General features: G+C 39.2%; 1 protein-coding gene across 5 annotated transcripts in view; it reads right to left on the bottom strand.

Moving 5' to 3' along the window:
• PRDM2 (PR/SET domain 2) overlaps positions 1 to 20,404 on the bottom strand; it is a 207,843-nt gene extending 187,439 nt beyond the window's left edge. For 3 of the 5 annotated variants that reach the window (XM_043991791.1, XM_043991793.1, XM_043991792.1), the window contains exons 1-2: positions 20,258 to 20,400; positions 3,152 to 3,225 (exon numbers count right to left, since the gene is read on the bottom strand). In XM_043991791.1, coding sequence (XP_043847726.1) covers positions 3,152 to 3,160 — 9 coding nt within the window. In that variant the 5' untranslated portion in view covers positions 3,161 to 3,225; positions 20,258 to 20,400. Of the gene's footprint in view, positions 1 to 3,151; positions 3,226 to 20,257 lie in introns of all 5 variants that reach the window. The other 2 variants (XM_043991794.1, XM_043991795.1) reach the window with 2 other exon arrangements.
• Between the last annotated feature and the right edge of the window lie 205 nt (positions 20,405 to 20,609).

Consider the following 20,609-nt stretch of genomic DNA (forward strand, 5'->3'; position numbering starts at 1 on the left):
CCTGACACTAGTGTTTCCCCTGTTACCCTTTCTTCTTAACCTGCCCCTGATCCAGGTTTACTTTCTTTCCTTTTAAGCTTCCCTTCACATTCCTCCCTCCAACATTTAAGTTTGTTTTGCTTATAACTATTCCCTTACCAATCCTGCCCTTCTTCTTAGCCCCTTCTCTATTTTCTTCTTTGTCCCTGTCCCCTCTTGATTCCCTTTTGAATTTAATGTATTTCTAAGCTGACATCTCTCTGTGTGTAGGGCTGTGAGGATGGGAAGGAAAATAAGAGTAGGAGAGGAAGTAAGCGTGTTCAATCTACCTTTATCTGATGTGAATAAAAGTAAAAAGGGCCGCTAAGCAGGGAAGGGCAGAAAAAGAATGGCTGATCTTAGCTATCTAACAAGCAGGCAGCTCAGTTACAACCTAGAACTTACCCACATGCGAGTCAAGCAAAATTCTCATTTAGGAAGATAAAGAGTTAAAGTACTGCTGGGGAGGTGCCAAAGCTAAACCCACAGAGGAAATTTGCTTAGCTACCAAAAAAAATAGTACAGTGTAGGTAACACTGATGACGTGTCTAAGCAAACTGATTTAGAAATTCTAAAGTAAGCTCATTCAAATACAGATAGGTTAGAGGTTCCATTGTATCTTTTGAGGGAATCATTATAGGAATAAAATGATAGCACTGCCTTTCTTGCTTTTCCAGTTCCTTAAAAATGAACAATTCTAAGGATTAAGATACTACTTCATCAGGTATTACACTTGCCATTACCAATGTAGAAGAATGATCTTTTAAAATAGCTTATAGGGGCAGCTAGGTGGTGCAGTGGGTAGAGCACCAGCCCTGGATTCAGGAAGACCTGAATTCAAATTCGGTCTCAGACCCTTGACACTTACTAGCTGTGTGACCCTGGGCTAGTCACTTAACCCCAATTGCCTCACAAAAAAAAAAAAAATAGCTTATATTTAGTCCTTTGAAATAACATCTGGAAAATGAAGTTCCTCAAAGCATTGCTCATTAAGTATTAAAGCATGTAATAAAAAATAACCCAACCACAAAGGTATAACTCAGTTGTTACCTGTCCTATGAAGACAATCCCAATTTAACTCATTTTCTTAAATATCCAAATTATTTTGTATAGAGATATTCTATAAAGTCCTTAAGCATTGACTTCACATTTTCAGTGTATGAAAGTTAGTAAGAAGCAAATAAATATATAATTTATCCAGAAACAAAATTAAGAAAATCCCTTGAAAAGGAAAACAATGTTTTCCTCCTCAAGTCAAACAGGTCTGGTATTATGGCCAAGACCAATTATTATGCAACTAATACTCATTCAAATAACTGGAATGTAAAGTTGGTATAAATTTAACAAAGAAAAGTGAACCATTCTATGTGATCCAAACAAGTGTTTATTTCATTATCACTTGGACATTTAAATTATAACCAATTCAGAAATGTGCTAACCATTAGTGAAGTAAGATGACACTTTTCAGTTGATATTACCATGTGTGGCATCAAAGGCTGTTCTCCTGCAGTTCTGATGTTAAAACTTGTCAGAAGCAAAATGAAATTGTAAAAGCAATAGAGAAAAAAGGTCCATGCAAAAGCACTTTTGAACTTTGAAGAAACTGTACAATGCAAGTCTGTAGAATGCTGAACTGAAAATGGAAAGTTTTTATATTAGAAATAAGATATTATTCTTGGCCTAATATTACAAGTAGCCTGATGCTGATACTGTACCTCCATCTGGAAATAAATCATGACTGAAGAGCTGTGTAGCACAAGCACCACCAAGATCTGATCTCTTCTACAGCACTCAGAGTCAGTCTGATTGCAAGACTAAAAGACTGACCTGAGTGCACGGGCCAGGAGAAGAGGAAGCTCCCTCGGGCTAATACTTTGCACAAATAAAAGTAAATAAAATAAATAAATGGAGCAAGACTGACAATAAGAAATTAAAATCTATGACTTATGTATACGATGGTAGTAGGACAATATTCCAGAATTCACCACAAATCTCTTTCCCTTCCCCACCCCCATTTGCAGGAAAAATAATAATAATAATAATAATAATAATTCTCCTTCAAAGTATGTCAGTAAATCTGCTAGTCTTAAAATAATAAAAACCACCTGCTCCATGTGCTGGCCAGAACCCTTTCTTTAGATGTATGGTATTCTGAATTACAATAAACAAACATTATGCTTTTTAAGGCATAATTAAAAGGAAAAAAGATTCCATTTCCAATTTTTTTTAAACTCTAGAGCTAACCATATCAAATTTGCTTCACTAATTAAAATAAGTTGTGATGATCAGAATTGTATGAAAATATGAATAACAAAAAGTTATCCCCAAAATGGCAGACTGGAGTAGGGGGGAGGGGAAGGCCAGGGGAGACATGCTTGTGAGGTTCGTGATTTTAAACTAACTTGTGAAAATGATACGCTTCATTCTTCACAATAAAATGTTTTTGATTTTGTTCTGCATAAAATGGCATTTGATCTGAAGACATGATTCCTAACATTCTAAACACTTTCCATCATGCATGACAGGTACTTCCTATAATAACACCTTCCATGCTACTGACATGTTCATGGTTTTAACCTCCAAATAATCCCATACCCTTGTAAAGGCAAAACAGATTACATTTCAATATCTGTCCTTTGGTTTTCATTGCAATGGCAGGTCCTTCAGGACCTCAAACACTGAAATTCTCTCATTGGATCAGTTGACCCTCCAACAGCTTTCAAGTCCCCATTTTAAACAATTAAGGATCACCAAAAAAGAAGGTGTTAAAACAGAAGTCAACAGCTTGTACAGTGTAAGAAAATTATCAGTGGGGAGGGAAGATCTGAAATGGGTTCTCAGAAAGCATGGAGCCTGTATTTTATAAATGGTACCATAGCCCTTTTGGATAAGAGCATCAGTTAAATGTCAACACAGTCAACTAAGGACGACGACAAGAACAAGAACAACAAAAACTATATTTCACGAACATTGCACACTGTGAAAGACAATGGATTGATTAAAGATATTAAGAAACACAACTACACAGTCTTACATTCTATGGGGATGGATGTTGTGTTGTTATGTCTGTTAAGAAGTAACTGGACTAACATCTAGGTAATGCACTTTTATAAATTCTTATTGTCAAACTCACCTGATTCATTTTGAATTCCTGTTGTGTTCTGTAAAGATACACACAACAAAGAAACTCCTTTGATTACATGAGTCCTAAAAAGAAAAACAGACAATTGTAATATGTACCTACCTACAAATTTACAGTGTTAAACCCACACACAGAACACTACAGAGTTGCTCAAAGGGATATTCATAAAGCAACTCTAAATCAAACCGACTTCAATCTAAAATGAGGTCTTCCCATCCATCAGCTTTGCTATCACCAACCGTAAACGCCACGGCTCTCACTAATCCCTCCTATTTCTACATCATATTCTAAAGCTAAAAGTAGACTTATTAGAAAGGATGACATCAACCCTCTGATTTGGGAGTTGCATCATCTTTAATAACAATGAAATCAGCTTTGTTAACATCTGGAAGCAAACCTAAACATTTTTAATGCCCCTCTTTTTTTCAATTAACACTAAATTTAACAAATTTGACATTTGACAATTTGACATTAATTATTTTGTTTGTTTTTCAAGTTTCTAGAGTAGGAAAGCAAGGAAATAACAGGGCCTTAGGGCACTGTAAAGTTTACAAAGCATTTTCACATACATAGGACTTCACATATGTTGGTCTTCCAGAGCTGGAATAGACCTGAGAGATCATCTGGTCCAATATTCATTTTATAGATGAGGAAACTAAGGCCACAACAAGTTACAAGACTTGTCCACAATCATGGCAGCAGCACAGGCTAGGAAGCAGGCGACCACGAGCCAAGTCTTTGGCCCATCTGTCCAGTAGTTTTCATTAGCTTCTCAAAGCAATACTAGATATTTAGAAACAAATCAATCTTGCAGTAAATGTAGACTGCTTTGATGGAATATATTCTCTAAATTCAACCTCTGATGCAATATTATTTTCTTTTAATTAAATGAAGCTAAATTATCCACAATAAAAGTTTAATTATGTTGATAGTAAACCACAGGCCACAGAATAATATTACTCACAAAATACATAAGGCATATTTCAAAATACAATGTTAAATTAAAATGGCCTATTTTACCACAAGGATTCTCCATTTAGTTTAGAAACAATGTTTTTATTTGAAAAGTGTACCATTTCAAATACAATTTTCAGTGTAATATATTAAAAGTTCTGCGTTCATTGCTGTATATGTGTGTATATAGATACACACACATAAGCATACATGTGTATATCTACACACAGTGTCACCAAAGTCTTAGGGCAGTTTTAGGCATAGTACAGATTTTACAAAACTAATTCTTATATCTCTAAGAAATTAAGAGCTGAAAGGGTCTAAAAGAACATCTAAACCAACTTCCTCCTTTTACAAAGGGAGGAACTCAAACCCAGAGATAAAATGGCCTCTAAGTTGCAGAGTTAGGAATGCAGGCCAAATGTGAAATCCAAGTCCAGTTTCTTTCATGCATTTTTCTTTTTACCCAAGTACCCTTCGGCAAGTCATGTAACCTGTCTGATCCTCAGTTTCCTCATCTATAAAATGAGATGTTTGGACTAATGGCATCTAAAGTCCTTTCCAGCTCTAAATTTTTCCTTAACTTACAATAGACATCTGCATAAATCCTGTATATTTTCCCTAATCGACGTTTCAAATTAAACTAAAATTGAATTATGTCATCCTTTGTGAAAGATAATGCTGACTCACCATAGGACATGTCTTCCAAATCCTTTAAGGATAATGGATCTGAACTGATCTACCAACCTGACCCTCCTGGTAACCAAGGAATGGCAAAATGGTTGTTGGTTATTTGAACTACTGCCTCCAGTTGTGAAATAGAATAAGGCTAATGGTCACAAAGAATGGAAACTGTGGCCTTGGCCTCATTCATTAGCACTGTGCTCTAACCAATATGGACATAAAAATGAAGCACTGCTTCATATTTGATTTTGTAATGGTTCTTAGAATTTAGAGTAGAGTTTATCCTCTACTCAACAGTTCAAGAATCCCAGGATTATCTCCATGCCACTACAATGCATGTAAAGAAAACTTTAGTGAAGAAAGATAGCACGAAATTTAACAAAAATGAATGTAACCTCTTCAAGACTCAATTCATTATTATGAACATTAAAATTAACACACAGTAACAGAGTTCTGCTGTTCTGAGCTACTAAAATATGTTCAGTTCCTTGCTCCTACATTGAATCCTCTCCCCACAACCCCACACAAGCATGACCTCCTGACCTACACTGCACAGAGCACTCATGGCTGGCTCCCTGCAGAATGCTGAGCGTGCATCTTCCCTCCCCTCTCCCTCTCCTGGCCATGTCTATTCTCACCCATTCCCAGATCAGCTTTTCACCACCACTTCTGCTCTAGGCTCTCTTGACTCCTCTCTGCTTCTGTCCACTTTACCTCCACTGCAAAACCCAAATAATCGTGTCCCTTTCTTGCCAATTGTCACATACTTTTTGGCTTTGGCACTGGCAGAGCTTGGCTTGGGAAACCATCATCAGTCTGAGAATGTCTCTTTTCCTCAGGCTGGCAAACCACCCAAAAATGGCCACCTTCCAGATTCTTTAATCTTTTCAACCTCAGACCTTCTAGCACAGTGGTTGATCATTAAACTTTATGTCACAGACCCCTTTGATTTTCATACGTTTAAGTATATGTAACTTGTATCCCAGCCGAATGTTCTGTATATGTGATTCTCACTAACAAGTAGCCTTGATTTCCATTACTCTCCCTCTCTTCAAAATGTTTTCCATATACAGATTGATAAAGGTGTGACACTGCATAAGGTATCGGAACACTAGCATCAAAGTATCTAACGCCAATTCCTGACAAGCAACAGGGTAGATGTACCATGAGTGAAGAGAGCCCTAGGTTGAAGCCCTGCCTCCAACACGTATCGATTATGTGACTCTAGGCAAGTTACTTAACTCTAAGACTAAGTTGCAGAACAGCAGTGATCTGCATGGGCAGGGACATTTTTCCCATTGGGAAAACTTACATAAATGAAATCACTGATCCAGGTCCCACCCTCAAAAAAGTCAATTTGAAATAACTGCTGTCAAACTAGGATGGGCACACATCAGTAGTTGCAGGACTGCTTCAATATCAAATTACATCCTTAAACTGAACAAAGCCTAAAGTACAAGTTACAATGCCATATACTTTGCAGGTGCAGCACTTTGAGAACAGATCTTAGATCTATACTCTCATTATCATACACATGCCTAACAGATACTGTATTAACACTTTAGCAAACATGAGAATTGAATCTATAAATCTTAGAACGTGAGCAGGACTTTTCATACACACTGAAATACTATTAACATGTCATTTTAAAAGGGTAATAAACAAAATATAAAAAGCCAAGTCCTCTCTAATTTTAATATAGCAAGATGTTGAAAAGCTGCACTCTCTGGTACCAAGCAGATGGAAGTTAGGTTTTTGTTCAACCCAAATTCAGGATTAAAAAGTGTGGATTATAAGACTGTGTCCATGCAGCTCTGGCACATCCAAGTCTACATGTCTGTTCTGAAAGGTCTTAGGCCATTCTCTGATTTTATTTCCTCATTAGTCCTTTCTGATACCATTTTTAATTAAGAACAGGCTCCCAAACAATGATTCTTCACTCAACATAGCAAAATCCTTGGTTTGCATATTATCACTGATCATTTTTTTTAACATTTTCAGAATTTAAAATTCAATTAAATTCAACAGACATTTCCTTAAAACCTACACTGTGCAAAGCAAGAATCGACTCATGTCACAGTGGATGAAGTTGGAGTCTGTCAGGAGGCAGGCACTAAACTGTGCTAAGGGCTGGGCAGACAAGGAAAGGAGCTCCCAGCTAGCCTCTATCTCACTTCCCTGCAGCCCCCAGCCCCGCCCTGGCCAAATACTCTGCTGTAGTGACACCGGCCTCCTTGCTGTTCCTCCCTCAGGATGCTTCAGCACCAGACTAAAGGGAACTTGCCCTTTCTTTCCCCCATGGTTGCAATGCTTTCCCTCATCTCTGCCCTCTGGCTCCCTGCCTCCCTTCCCCGCTTAAATGCCATCTCCTAGGAGGACTCTCCTAATTCCCTCTACACATGAGCTCCACTGTAGCCTATCTAGATCTTGTCGGTACACAGTTATTGGCATGATGTCTTCCCCAATTTGACTGTGAGCTCTTGAAAGCCAGGGACTGACTTTTGCTGTTTTATATCCCCAACATCTGGCACAGTGCCTGGAACACCACAGGCATCTAATAAATGCTTACTGACTGACTAAAGGGGATAGCAGGAAAGGCCTGGAGCTGGAGCTGTGCTTTGAAGGAAGCCAGATGGATGGGATAATGGATAAGGCAAAGGTGAGGAGAGAATAGTTACGGATATGGGGAACAATTTGCTGAAAAGCACAGAAGGTGATGGAATATCAACAAGGTAAGGAAAACAGAAGTAGGCCATTTTGACTGAGATGGACTATGCATGAGAAGTATTGAGAAATCGAAGTAGAAAGGTAGATAGGAGTCAGATAGTGATTTGTTTGGGGTTAGCGGGGCTGAGGGGGAATGATCAGGTCTATGTTTTAATAATATCAATTTGACAATGGAAGCTATGAACAAGTATCAGTTTCATTAGCATTACAAAGATAGTTTGCAACAAGTGCTCAATAATACGACTACATGAATCACAGAATTTTTTTAGTGAACGGGAACCACAATAACCACTTCCAAATAACCAAAAAAGAATCCTCACTACAACACAACCAATAAGTAGGTTTACAATGTTTCCTGGAACAGATTACCTTCCCAAGGTACCCTATTCCAATTCTTGCCAGCTCTCATTGTTAGTAAATTATTCCTGTCCTGATGGGGCCTAAACTTTGCTCTTTGCAACTTCTACCCATAGCTCCTGGCTCTGCCCTCTGAAAGCAAACAGAATAAACCTCATCCCTCTTCCACATGACTGAGCCTCAGACCCTTAGCAATGGTTACCTTCCTACAACTCCCCCCACACACACACACACAAACCTCTCTTAAACAGCACACAGTCTCTTCAACCAATCTTCAAATAGCATGGACTGAAGGCCTATCCCCTGCACTCCCCTGAATGCCACTCTTCTGGATTTTCTCTAACTTATCATCAGTCTTTCTAAACTGGGGTCCCCTGGATGTAGCCAGAAGAGGCCAAGCACAGTGGAATTAGCACCTCCTTCCTCCTTAAAACTCAGTGATCTTAAGACGGTCCATGGTTCCATCGGAACTCTTGGCCATCCTATCACACTGCTGATGCGCTGAGCTCCCTGCAGACCACTAAGACTTTTACAGCTGTTTTCAGACAAACTGCCTTCTAACTGTGCCTGTTCCGTCTGGTTCTCGGGCTCAGAAAGTCACCTTCACACGTGTAAGATTTACATTTGTCCCTATTAAGTTACAATTTATTAGATTTGAACCAATGTTCCTGTCAAAATACTATTTCCTTTTTAACGTGTCACCTAGTGGTTAACAAAGGCTCCCAGCTTTATGCCATTTGAAAATTTCATAAGCCTACAAGCCCTGCCTTTAGCCAAGCCACTGATGTTAATGGCACAGGACCAAGCACAGATTCCTATGGACATTTTTCAAACCACTTTAATTTTTTTTTTTTTTTAGCGAGGCAATGGGGCTTAAGTGACTTGCCCAGGGTCACACAGCTAGTAAGTGTTAAGTGTCTGAGGCCGGATTTGAACTCAGGTCTTCCTGAATCCAGGGCCGGTGCTTTATCCACTGCACCACCTAGCTGCCCCACCACTTTAATTTTTAATGAAAATTACTAAAACACTTCAGAAAGGAAGAGGACAGTGGAACAGTCAAGAAGACACGGATTCAAATCCTGCTTCACTTAACAGCTGTGTGATCCTGGGCAAATCACTTATCCTCAAAGTGCCTCATTAACCTTATCTATAAAATGAAGAGTTAAGACTTTATGACCTCCAAAATCTCTTCCAGCTATAAATCTATAATCCTTCCAAAGCTGCAACCAACCAATAACAACTATTCCTTGGAACCAGCCATTCCTACAGCTGTCAAGTCTTCTATATCTATCTTTTCCAAGAAAATCATGAGGTACTTTTGCCAAATGCTTTCCAAAGTCTAAAAAGGACTAAACACTACCCCTGATGAGGGAGTAAAAGGTCTAAGACCTTTCAGAAGGGATGTGTAGGCTTCAATGTCTCAGAGCTGCATGGACACAATGTTGTGATAAGCAAAATTGTAAAGAGCCAAGTACTCTCTACTCTCTACTGTTGAAAAGCTGTATTCTCGGGAATCCAGGCATCTTTAGCAATATTACTTCTTACTTCAACACGAATTGCAATGATTGATTTTGGCCCAGAGAACAGATGATGACATACCATTCCCTCCTCTCTACAGAAAGGTAAAGGACTACAGATAGTGAAGGAGATATATGTGTGTGTATAAATGAATACACACACACACACATATATGTGTTATTAAATGTAGTCACTTGTGTTGGTTGGTTTCGATTATTTTTTTTCCTCCAAATTACAAGGAAGGTTCTTTCAACAGAGAGCTGGGAAAGGACTTTGAAGTAAAAACAAAAAGGCAATAATAATAAAATTTGTCTTTAAAAAATTATTAGCTAAGAGCAAGACAGGTGATGGTGAGGGTAAAGAAAAGAGAACTACCTATACACTTCAGGTAAATATTCCAATGTCTGAGTAAGCCATGTGTCAGACAGCCATCATAAATAACAAACTAGATGGAATAACTTCTGGTGGTCATTACACTGATGCCCAACAGATGAGCAATTGTTTCTAGTGCACACATGCGAAACTGAAATACATATAAATTATGTGGAAATTCCAGCAGTCTGAAGAAATATGGGGTGAATTACAACCTGAGTTTCAGTTTCCTTTTTCTGTAAAATGAGGCTGTTTCATGAGAGGATCTCCAAGGTCCATTCCAGCTTTAAGTTCTATAATTCTCTTGTCTTCAGAAGGAAACGTGTACCACATGAATAGTTCTAAGCCAGGGATTTGGCAAGGCAAAATAAAAATTTTAAGATTTCTAGCCATTTCTGCAGCAAAAAAATCCCAATATACCTATGTGTCTGTATTTGAAAATACTGTTGCTATGACAAAGAAGGCAAAGAAACTGAAGAAATAAGAGATATAAATATCTTAAGCCACTCAATTTAGCGCAATTAATATGCATTTATTTTCCTTTCTGAAATGTTTTGGTGCTTTTCATTAAAAATTAAAATTGTTTGAAAAATGTCCACAAGGTACTGATTCACATCTTTTGTAAAACACTTAGCAATTTTTCTGGCGGTGCAGTGGATAAAGCACTGGCCCTGGATTCAGGAGGACCTGAGTTTAAATCCAGCCTCAGACACTTGACACTTACTAGCTGTGTGACCCTGGGCAAGTCATTTAACCCCAATTGCCTCAAACATCCAGGGTCATCTCCAGTCATTCTGAAGTATATCTTGTGACTGGACCCAGATGGCTCTAGAGGAGAAAGTGAGTTTGGTGATTCTGCACAGCCCTCCCTCACTTAAATCCAATTTGCTACACGGCCTCCCAATGTCAATCTTTTTGAACCCCTAGTGTTTCTTCACATCTACAATAAAAAAAAAAAAAACCACTGCTCTACTCAGACTATTTTCAGATTTCTTACTACACTGCTACATGGCAATGTTCAAAAAGAAAGGGAATTGCTAAGCTCCACGAAAGTCCATGCCCACGTTGTGATATCTGTGCCTTCTCAGAGGAGTGAAAACATACTAACACCTGGTGCTTCTCATAACCTCCATTCCCATTCACCTGAAATTACCTACTCTGATAAGCCAAACCACTAACAGTCATGACAAGTGAAATCAACAAGCATTTACTAAATACTTACTGTGTGCTAGGAGATGAAGCACTAGAGATACAGTCCCTGCTTTCAATAAGCTCGTATTCCAAAGGGGGAGACAACATGCAAATAGGTAGGTACCAACAAGTACATATTCAGAATAGAGGGAAGTCACTAGCAGCCAGGGGGCCCAGGAAAGCCCTCCTGTACAAAGTGGAATATGCACTGCGGAAAATCAAGAAATCAACAAGCACTTAATCACGTACAGTGTACCAGACACTGTACTAAGCGCTAGGATTACAGAGGCAAAGATGAAAACAGTCCCTGTCCTCAAAGAGTTTGCTTTCTAAAATGGAAAACTACATGGACATATATACACGCAGAAATGTGATTGAGTACAAAATGAATACAAGATAGGGAGGATCAGGAAAATTTCATGAAGAAGGTGAATGTAGAAGTAAACTAGGGATTCAAAGAGGCTGGTGGGAGAAGAGGAGAAAGTGTATATTCCAAGCATGGGGGACAGTCAGTACAAAGCCACAGCAACAGAAAATGGAAATTAAATGATGAGAGCTATCTAAAAGAAGACTGGAAAGGCAGGATGAGCCTAAGGTGTGAAGACATTTCAAGCATTTGTTCTATTCAACATAAAAACCCTTCACAAACAAAAGTCCGGACTTCCAAAAACAACTTCATTTCAGATGTGCATAATTAAAGTGCTAGCAAAAAGATAAAACTCAGTCACATGATGAGAATGAATGGTCTCTCAACTCGAACTTCTTAAGAGCTAATATTTAACTAGATAGTTCTCCCTTAACTACTCCCTGTCTTTATAAATACTCCAGTGGCTACACTATTTCCTCCATGTGAGTAGTATTCCTTCCACTGGTAAAGATCACAACCCCTCCAGTCCTCATACTGATTTGGCATTTAATTTCAAGAAGATCCACTCAATGAATTAGAGACATCTTCCAGTTCTTTTAATACCAGGGAAGGGAAGGACCAGTATAGCACTTGAGCTGTCTGTCTACTTGCTATCCCCAATCTCAGTAAATTCCAGGCCTCTCTCCTTTTTGTAGTTCATCTTTAATGACTACTGTAAAGCCATTTACAACATACCAATTACTGCTGGGAATATGCTGCAGCTTGCTTCCTCTGACCATCCCATCCAATCCAACAAGGCTTTATTTAGAAGTTCCTACTATGTGCAAGGTATTGTCCTAAACACTGAAGATATAAATTCAAAACAGTCCTTTCCCTAAGGGAATGTTCATCAGAAATGAGGAGGAAAGATACAACATTTGATCAAGTACAAAGATTTCTAAGGAGGGAATCTAAAGGAATAGGGAAAGGCTTCCTGCAGTATCTTGCTTAATTCTGATCCTTCTGAGTTCAAGAAGTTCTATGATTCAAAGCATCTGAAAGAACTTTGGGCAGCTTGGTACCATCTGAAGTTCTGTACAATTAATTTCTCAAAAGAGATCTTACTCAATCTCCTATTCGTCTGAGTCATCACTGTTCATCTATAATGCATGTCCAAGATACAGATATTCAGTGGCCTGCCCATTCAACTTCCTGTCATAATCTGCGTAATGTGCTTTTCATCCACTTTCTCTTTCCACTGTGAATAGCTCATTCACTTTCATGTGGCAATCACTTTGCTACTTCTAGGTTTTGTCAGATTCCAACTCAACCCAATTAGCACAATGTTATCTGAATAGGGGGCAGCTAGGTGGCACAGTGGATAAAGCAGCGGCCCAGGATTCAGGAGGACCTGAGTTCAAATTCAGCCTCAGACACTTGACACTTACTAGCTGTGTGAAAAAAAAAACACCCCCAAAACAAAAAACCAATGTTATCCAAATAGAATTCAGACTTTACTATTGATAAAGAACCTCTTTTCTATTTAGATTGTGCAGGCCATCCTTAATGATATTAGCAAACTCAGAAGTCTATTTTTAATGTTTTGCTTGATGATGAAAGTCAGGAGATAGTAGAACCAAGTCACTTCTTTAGTTTTATCTTTCAAAAAAACTTTTTTCAGATAGAAAAATTGAGAGGGGAAGAGGCTTGTCCTAAGTCACCCACTGTGTCCCATGTTCCCTTCACTGCCTTCCTATGTTAGCCTTAACTTTTAAGAGCTACAAAATGTGGAAATATCAGCTAATACTGAAAAATTTGTGTCTAGTGGTCACTGGGGGGATTTAGGGGAATCATATCAACAAAACAAAATATTCACTAATAAGTGGAGTCAGAGGACTTGAATTCAAGTCCCAACTCAGATGCACTTCCTACTAAAGAATATGTGTATATGTGTATAAAATATACATGTTATCCATACGCCAAAAAGAGTGAAGCACTAAGGAGTCGGACTATAGCAATAATTTTGAAAAGCAAAAATTTGTTGCTTAAGTGAGAGGACAATCTTCTCTACCTACTGTGTTAATATGAAAGTCACAAAGTCACAACAAATTAAGTTTCTCCCACACCCTTTCTAAGCATATTCCAATATTAGCCCCAAGTGAATTTTGTTCACTGAAAAACGGTGGTAGTGAGAAAAATGTCACGCTCTCTCTGTTCATAATGTTAACACCAGGTGCCAGAATGAGAAATGGTCACGGATAAGCTAACAATAACCCTATCTAAACAAATTAATCTTCTCAATTGGGCAAAAAATAGTTTTTTAAAAAACAGTCTAACTTTCAAACCCTAGGAACAGAGTACAGAGCACAATGGCACGAGCCCACATGAAGAATTTTATAATATCTCTATCTTATCTAACAGAAAATGTAAAGCTCTTCTAGAAAATCTAGCACAGAATAAACTGTTTTCTTGCTTAGCTAGAATGGAAAAATGGGGCTGATCAGAACTTTCCTTTCGTTTAAAATGTGAAGGCCATAAACCTATGAAGGCAACAGTCCTATCATATGTATCCTTGCGAAATTTTACAACATAGCATTAAAAAAATCCAGTTAACAATATCTATAGACAATGACCCTTCACCCCCAAAATAAATTAAATAAATCAATATCGGGACTAATCTTTAGGTTAAAAATAAATATATTTTTTTCTTAAACAAAACAGGAAAGAAAAAAATCAATATGGCTCAAAGCAGCAATTCTAAAAATTATGCTATAAAGAACTGGCTTCAAAATAAAATAATATAGGGGGCAGCTAGATGGCGCAGTGGATAGAGCACCGGCCCTGGAGTCAGGAGTATCTGAGTTCAAATCCGGCCTCAGACACTTAACACTCACTAGCTGTGTGACCCTGAGCAAGTCACTTAACCCCAATTGCCTCACCAAAAAACAAACAAACAAAAAATAAAATAAAATAAAATAATATAAATTGCTATATATCAATATGTAATATTTCAAATAAATGCTACTAGAGGTCTTCCCTTTAGAAATTTAACCAAATTGCCTTCCTACTCATTTAAATTAAAAAAAAAAAGGACAGGATGTTATTCACAATTTTGCTATAAACAAAGAATTCAAGCTTTTCCCAGGTGGTCCAATCAAAATTCATTTTTAAAGTAACTGTTATAAAGCAATACATATATAATTACTTTACAAATACTCACTTATCTGAATTGAACTAGGAATTAACAAAATTATTAAGCAAAGTTAATATTCTAAGAATAAAAACTGTTGAAAAAGTGAAAATATGGAGACTGGTATACAACAAAGAAACATTTAAGTGCCTACTAGGTGAAAAGAAGCTTATGATCTGATTGGGAAAAGGAATACTAAATAAAACAAGATGCAAATAAGGGTATATTCTTGGTTACTGATCTTACTGAGGATGTGTCTTAAGGATCACTGAGTTATAAAGCATTTTTTGTGATTGGAAAATTCAAGGTATCTTTCCTGCAAAAAGTTCAAACTTCCTTCAGACAACTTTCAATATCCTAGTAAAACAAAAATGAGGTGTGTATAATCTCTTCTTCAAACATGAGGAGACCTGGGCAGAGAGAAAGGCCAGGTGCACTTGTTTTACTGTCATTAGGCAGGCTGTAGCACAAACCACTTTAAAATGCAAGGGTCTGCACAGTGTGGCCTAGTAGAAAGAGGATTAGCCCTAGACTCAGAAGTTCTGAGTCCTGTTTCTGTCCCAACCGGTTGTGAGTAGGCAAGTCGCTCACCCTCCCAGCATCCAAGGAAAAAAAAGGATAATTTCTAAGGAAGATTGAAATGAAAAGAGAAGCCACAGCTAGGCTTTGGGAGAGGGAGTTTCCACACTGAGAGTTATCTTCATTAATAAAATAACGGTGCAGAAAATTTAAAAAAAAAAAAGGAAGGAAGAAAACCTTATATTTGCTAAACTATCACTGCCACCATCCTCAAAGAATTGTTGGAGGTTAATGTCCTCCAACAAGTGAATAACAGTGATGAATGAGTGTGTCTAATCTAGAGCATAACCAACTAAGCAATTATCACTGTCCCAAAAGACCTCTCTAAACATTTTGCAAAATATGAGGCATTCACTATACTTGAAACAGGAACCTACAAAACTATAGTCAAATCTCAGCAAACTTTAAATTTAAAAAAAAAAAACTGAAATACAGTAATTTCACATGACAATTAAACATACCAACATCATCAACTACAATCTATATAATTCTATAGATTAAAGAAATTGTCATGCTTTTTTGTAGAATAACTTTTAGCCACTTAACTTTTATGAAAATACCAGGGAGTATCACCATCAAAAAAGCTTAAGGCAGTCTTAGTAAGATGCTTATGGAGAAATTCATATAAACTGTATTTTACTGACTTTCAAAGTATATTTCCAAACCAGACACTCACTTATAATACTAACATTTGCATTTAGCTGTGTATATTTCAAGTACGCAGTGCTGAGAAGTGTGTAAATGTAAATACACATAAACACACACACACACACACACACACACACACACACACAGAGCTGAAATGGAAACAAAACCCTCAAAGAACCACATTGAGCATGTGCTGAGATAGTTAGGTATTTGGAATTTTCCATATAAGGGTAATCTGAAATACACTGTTAGAAATACATACACAGACAATACTTTCAAAGTATGTTAGTTTTTAAGGAAGGGAGCACTTGTTTTTATGCTGCCCTGTATAAGGACCATGTGTATATTATTCACAAAGTATATTTTTCCAATCAAATCAATTTATTACACACCTATTGTGTGCCAGAGACATGGGGAGGTTGGGGGAGGGGAGGGAGATATAAAGGAAAAAAAAAAGAAACACTACTTGCCCTCAGGAAGATCACAATCTACTGGGAGGGTGGCACATACAAGTAAGCAAAATATGTACAATATAAATAAGGTAAGTTTTGTTGAGAGTTCTCAAGAAGGGCCTCACAAAGGAAGTGGAGCTCATGCTGTCCTCTGAAGGAAGGCTAGAGATTCTAAAAGACAGAAGTGCATATCTTAGGCATGAGAGATAGACTATATAAAGCCGAAGATGGAAATGTCAGGTGTGTGAGGCAAAAGCTAGTTTGGCTGGATCAAAGACTACAGGAAGAGGGTTCACCTGCAATTAAGCTTGGAACAGTACACAAATTGGATGGCATGTGGTAATAATTCAATTAACACTGAGGATATACAGAGAGTCAAACGGACTTTCATTAAACCTGCCTGGCTCAAAAATGTAGAAGGGTGGCTTCCAGAGTAAAACTACCCCAAAAGAACAATGTACAAAGTCATAAAATCAAAGAGCATAAAGAGACTTCAGGGGGGCATGTCGTTCATGGTCTTCTTCTAAAAGAACTGCATACAAACCATAATAGTCAGCAAAGAAAATCCTAAAAGGTCTTCAGAAAAGGAACACTCTAAAGCTCCCTACCAATCCAGCCTTAGAGTCAAAACTTCCATTGACACAAGCACCATTTTAGAGCGGGAAGAATTCTTGAAGATCAATTCAATCCCCTCCCATCACATATGAGGAAACTGAGGACCATAACAGCTTTTAAAGACTGGATTGCACAGCTATCACTCAGATATCAATATTTTGGGTGATTTATGGGCCTTTAACTACACAATTCTAATGTTATCTCAGACCTTTATATCAAAGCCATAAATGACTCTTATGTGGAAAATTCCAAATAGCTAAGCTCCTCAGCACATGCTCAGTGCAGTCACTTGGAGGGCTCTATTTCCATTTCAGCAATGTAATGAATGCATTGTAACAAATGGGGTGAATGTCAAGTCCAGGACCTCAGTCCCTATTCTAGTTGTGCTAATGACTATTTAACCTTGGGCAAGTCACTTCATTCCTACAGGCCTGATTTTCCTTATCTGTAAAAGGATGATGAACTAGAGAATCCCCAAGGTCTCCTCTAACTCTAAAACTTTCTGATCTTGTGTATGCAAAAAGTGAGAGCATGCAATTTTCTTTGTACAGAATTAAAAATAGTTTGAAAGCAAGGCTTACAAAAATACACAAACAAGAAGGCAGCAAATCACAACCTAAATAAAAGCATAAAACAAACTAATATCAGAAAGAAAAAGAACTTGGGAATAAGGCATATCACCCAACAAAACCACAACTAATCATTGCTATCTGTGTAATTTCTATAAATGCCTAGAGAAGGATTAACAGCACACCTTGAAATTGAAGGCTATTTATTCTAATTGCAATAATAGCAGAGAATACACGCTTAAATTCTAGAAAACCATATAAATTTTGTGTATATTAAAGTTGTATGAGAATACTTTATTTTAAAATTCATAAAGAAGCCTGTTTAACTAAGCAAAACTTTCATCCCCACAATCTCTCTCCACAAGATGTTCTGCAAAAGCCCTGAAACAGTGACACATGGTTTAATAAACAAAAAAAAAGAAAAGAAAAAAGAAAAACCTAGGTATCTTAGTAAAGGGGCCAGCAGCAGTAAAAATAATACAAAGAAAAACTGAAACATGGGAAGAAAGAATGTTATGGATCAGAAGCCAGAAAATCCAAAATCTGAATTTCTTGAATTTGAAGTTTAAGAGGAAAAAAGGACTTTTATCAAATATATTATCAACATATATGCGGGCAATTTTCACACACACACAAAAAACTTTTTCAAAACCTAAGATAACTTATAACAGGATGTAGCAAAGGAGGAATACGAGTACTTCTCCAAAAACTCTTGGAAGAGTTACACAGACTTTTTTCAAATGTCAAAGTTTTAGTTAACACTGAAGTCATGTAATAATAGACCATTGCTCTCAATTCCTCTTCCTTAGCTTCTGAACATTTTCACAAAAAAACAGTCATTTTTCTAAGATGACTAGAACTCAAGTACAACACATCAAGTTAAAACTCTAAAGACAAAAGAATGAAGGAAAGCACCAACTGCTTCACATTTTGTGATCTGTCATTAAGCAAGTAATCTGCAGAAAAGACATTTTAAAAGAACTGGCCCATCAACCTTCCTCTTCCCCATAAACCATCATCCTAAGAGTTTAGGCTGTTTCTGAGCACAACAGTTTGAATTTGTAAACTTATGTCAGTAAGTCTCAAAAATCCAAAACAGAGAGAAATGAAGAAACCAACAACATCCATCTTATGCCCTGAAAAAAGGTCCCCCCTGAGTAATTCACAGAAACTACTAATTTGTTATATATTATTAATAATGAATGCTAGCACTTTTAAGCTCTTTACAAACGCTAACTCATTTGAATACCAGGAGGTGGGTACTATTATGATCCCCCTTTTCCAGATGAGAAAACTCAAACAGGTTAAGTGACTTGCCCAGGGTCCCCCTGCTCCTAAGTGTCCAAGGCAGGAACCTGGCTGGCTGACTACAAAGTTCCACACTCTATCCTCTACACCAGGGCTTCTTAAAATTTTTCTACTTGTGACCCCTTTTCAAAAGAGAAATATGGGCATATAAAATACCTAAACATAACCTTTTACTGTTGCCAAATTTTTTCAGGATCCCCACATTCAAGAACATGAGGTCCCAACCCACGGTTTAAGAACCTTTCCCCTAATGAGCTAGCTTCCTATTCTCTACATGGGTTTGTCATCCATCAGCACCATCCTGAGGCCAGGAGCCACAAGAAGACAGAGTCTGTCTTACCTCTACATGTCTTCTCTAGCCAGAGCTCTGCACACACTAGATGCTTAACAAACGTCTGTCAAGTTTAATTATTTGGAATTGCTTAGACTAAAGTAGCCTGCTTTCATAAAGCTGTTTATATGAGGCTATATATGAGACAAAATGATCTTATTCAATTGTCATTAACTAGTTTATTTGGAGGCACTGCAATGTATTTAAGGTATAATAACCAGCTGTTGCGATTTTATTGCATATTAAGGGACCATCACAATTATTGGTATGGAAACACTGAATATACGCGACACAACTTCCAGGAACAGGATAAAATGACTTTAGAACTTGAAGGGGGACCACAGAGAGATCCACCTCCTCATTTTACAAGTGGGGAAACTGACGCCCAGAAAGGTTCTACGGTTTGTGCACGATCACAGAGGTGTAGGACAAGGCAAGGATTCCAAAGTAGGCCCTCCGACCCAAAATCCGAAATTCTTTCCCCTACATCCCGCTGCCTCTTTTCAGCCAACTTGGGCAATTAAAAACTTCAACGCAAAACAGTCAATGCGAGCTCAAAATAAAAAATTTATTTCAAAACACGGAAGGGACACAATAAGGGGATGAAAGAAAAACTGCCGTTCAACATGAACCTGCAAAAAAGGAAATAGATGATTTGAAGAGTGTGCATTTGTGTGTCCCCGTATGTAGGTGTGTCCCCGTGCGTGTCTACCCGTGTCCGTGCGCCCGCGCGCGGGGCTAGGGCTCCGCCAGGGGAGGCCCCGGGGCTGAGGGCACGCTCAAAGCGTGCGGCGGCCGGGCAGGTGCATGTGGCGGCCCGGCCGGGCAGGCGGGCGCTCGCGCTAAATCGGGCAGAGCGAGAGCGAGAGAGAGAGCGCGAGAGAGAGGGGGGGGGGGTCCCCGAGCGGGCGCGCGCCCCCCGCCCAGCCGCGCAGCCGGCGCTCCCCCCCCCCGCTCCTCCCCCCACCCCCCGCAGTCACCTGCCTCCCTCCTCCCCTCCGTACCTCCCCCACCCCACGCTCGCGCCCCAGCCAGCTCCACACGCGGCCCCTCCCCCGCGCCCCTCCGCTCCCCGCCCCCCCTCGCCCCGGACGAGCTGACGGATAAACGGACGGACGGTCGGAGTGGGCGGCGGCGGCGGCGCTCTCCGGTCGGGCTGCCTCTCGCACGCTTCCTCCCTCCTTTCTCCACAGGCTCCCTGCCTCCGTCAGTCCCAGCCGCCGCTGCCTTCGGCGGGCCCGGGCCGAGCCGCGTACCTGAGCCTGCCGTCTTCGCCGCCACCCGCGGCTCTAAGGATCCCAGAGCAGGCGCAGCTGCTGCTGCCGCTCCACACGCCTCAGGGCCCGGGACTCTCGGGACGCCATTTTGTCTCCCCGCCGGAAGTGACGTATAGGACCGAACCGGCGGGAGGGGTGGGGAGAGGAGAGGAAGAGCGGAGAGTGTGCGGGACTCAGAGTTTCAGGATTTGCTGAGTGCTAGGAAGCACTAGGAAGCACTAGCTAGCATTTACAAAGCTCTCTAAAGTTTGCGGCTGGGAGGCGGAGAAGAAAACGAGGTCCTAACAGCCTCGGTCCTCAGTTTCCTCATCTGAAAAATGACGGAGTAGAA

This window comes from Dromiciops gliroides, chromosome 3 (genome assembly GCF_019393635.1).
Source record: "Dromiciops gliroides isolate mDroGli1 chromosome 3, mDroGli1.pri, whole genome shotgun sequence".
In the NCBI taxonomy this organism is placed as follows: Eukaryota; Metazoa; Chordata; class Mammalia; order Microbiotheria; family Microbiotheriidae; genus Dromiciops; species Dromiciops gliroides.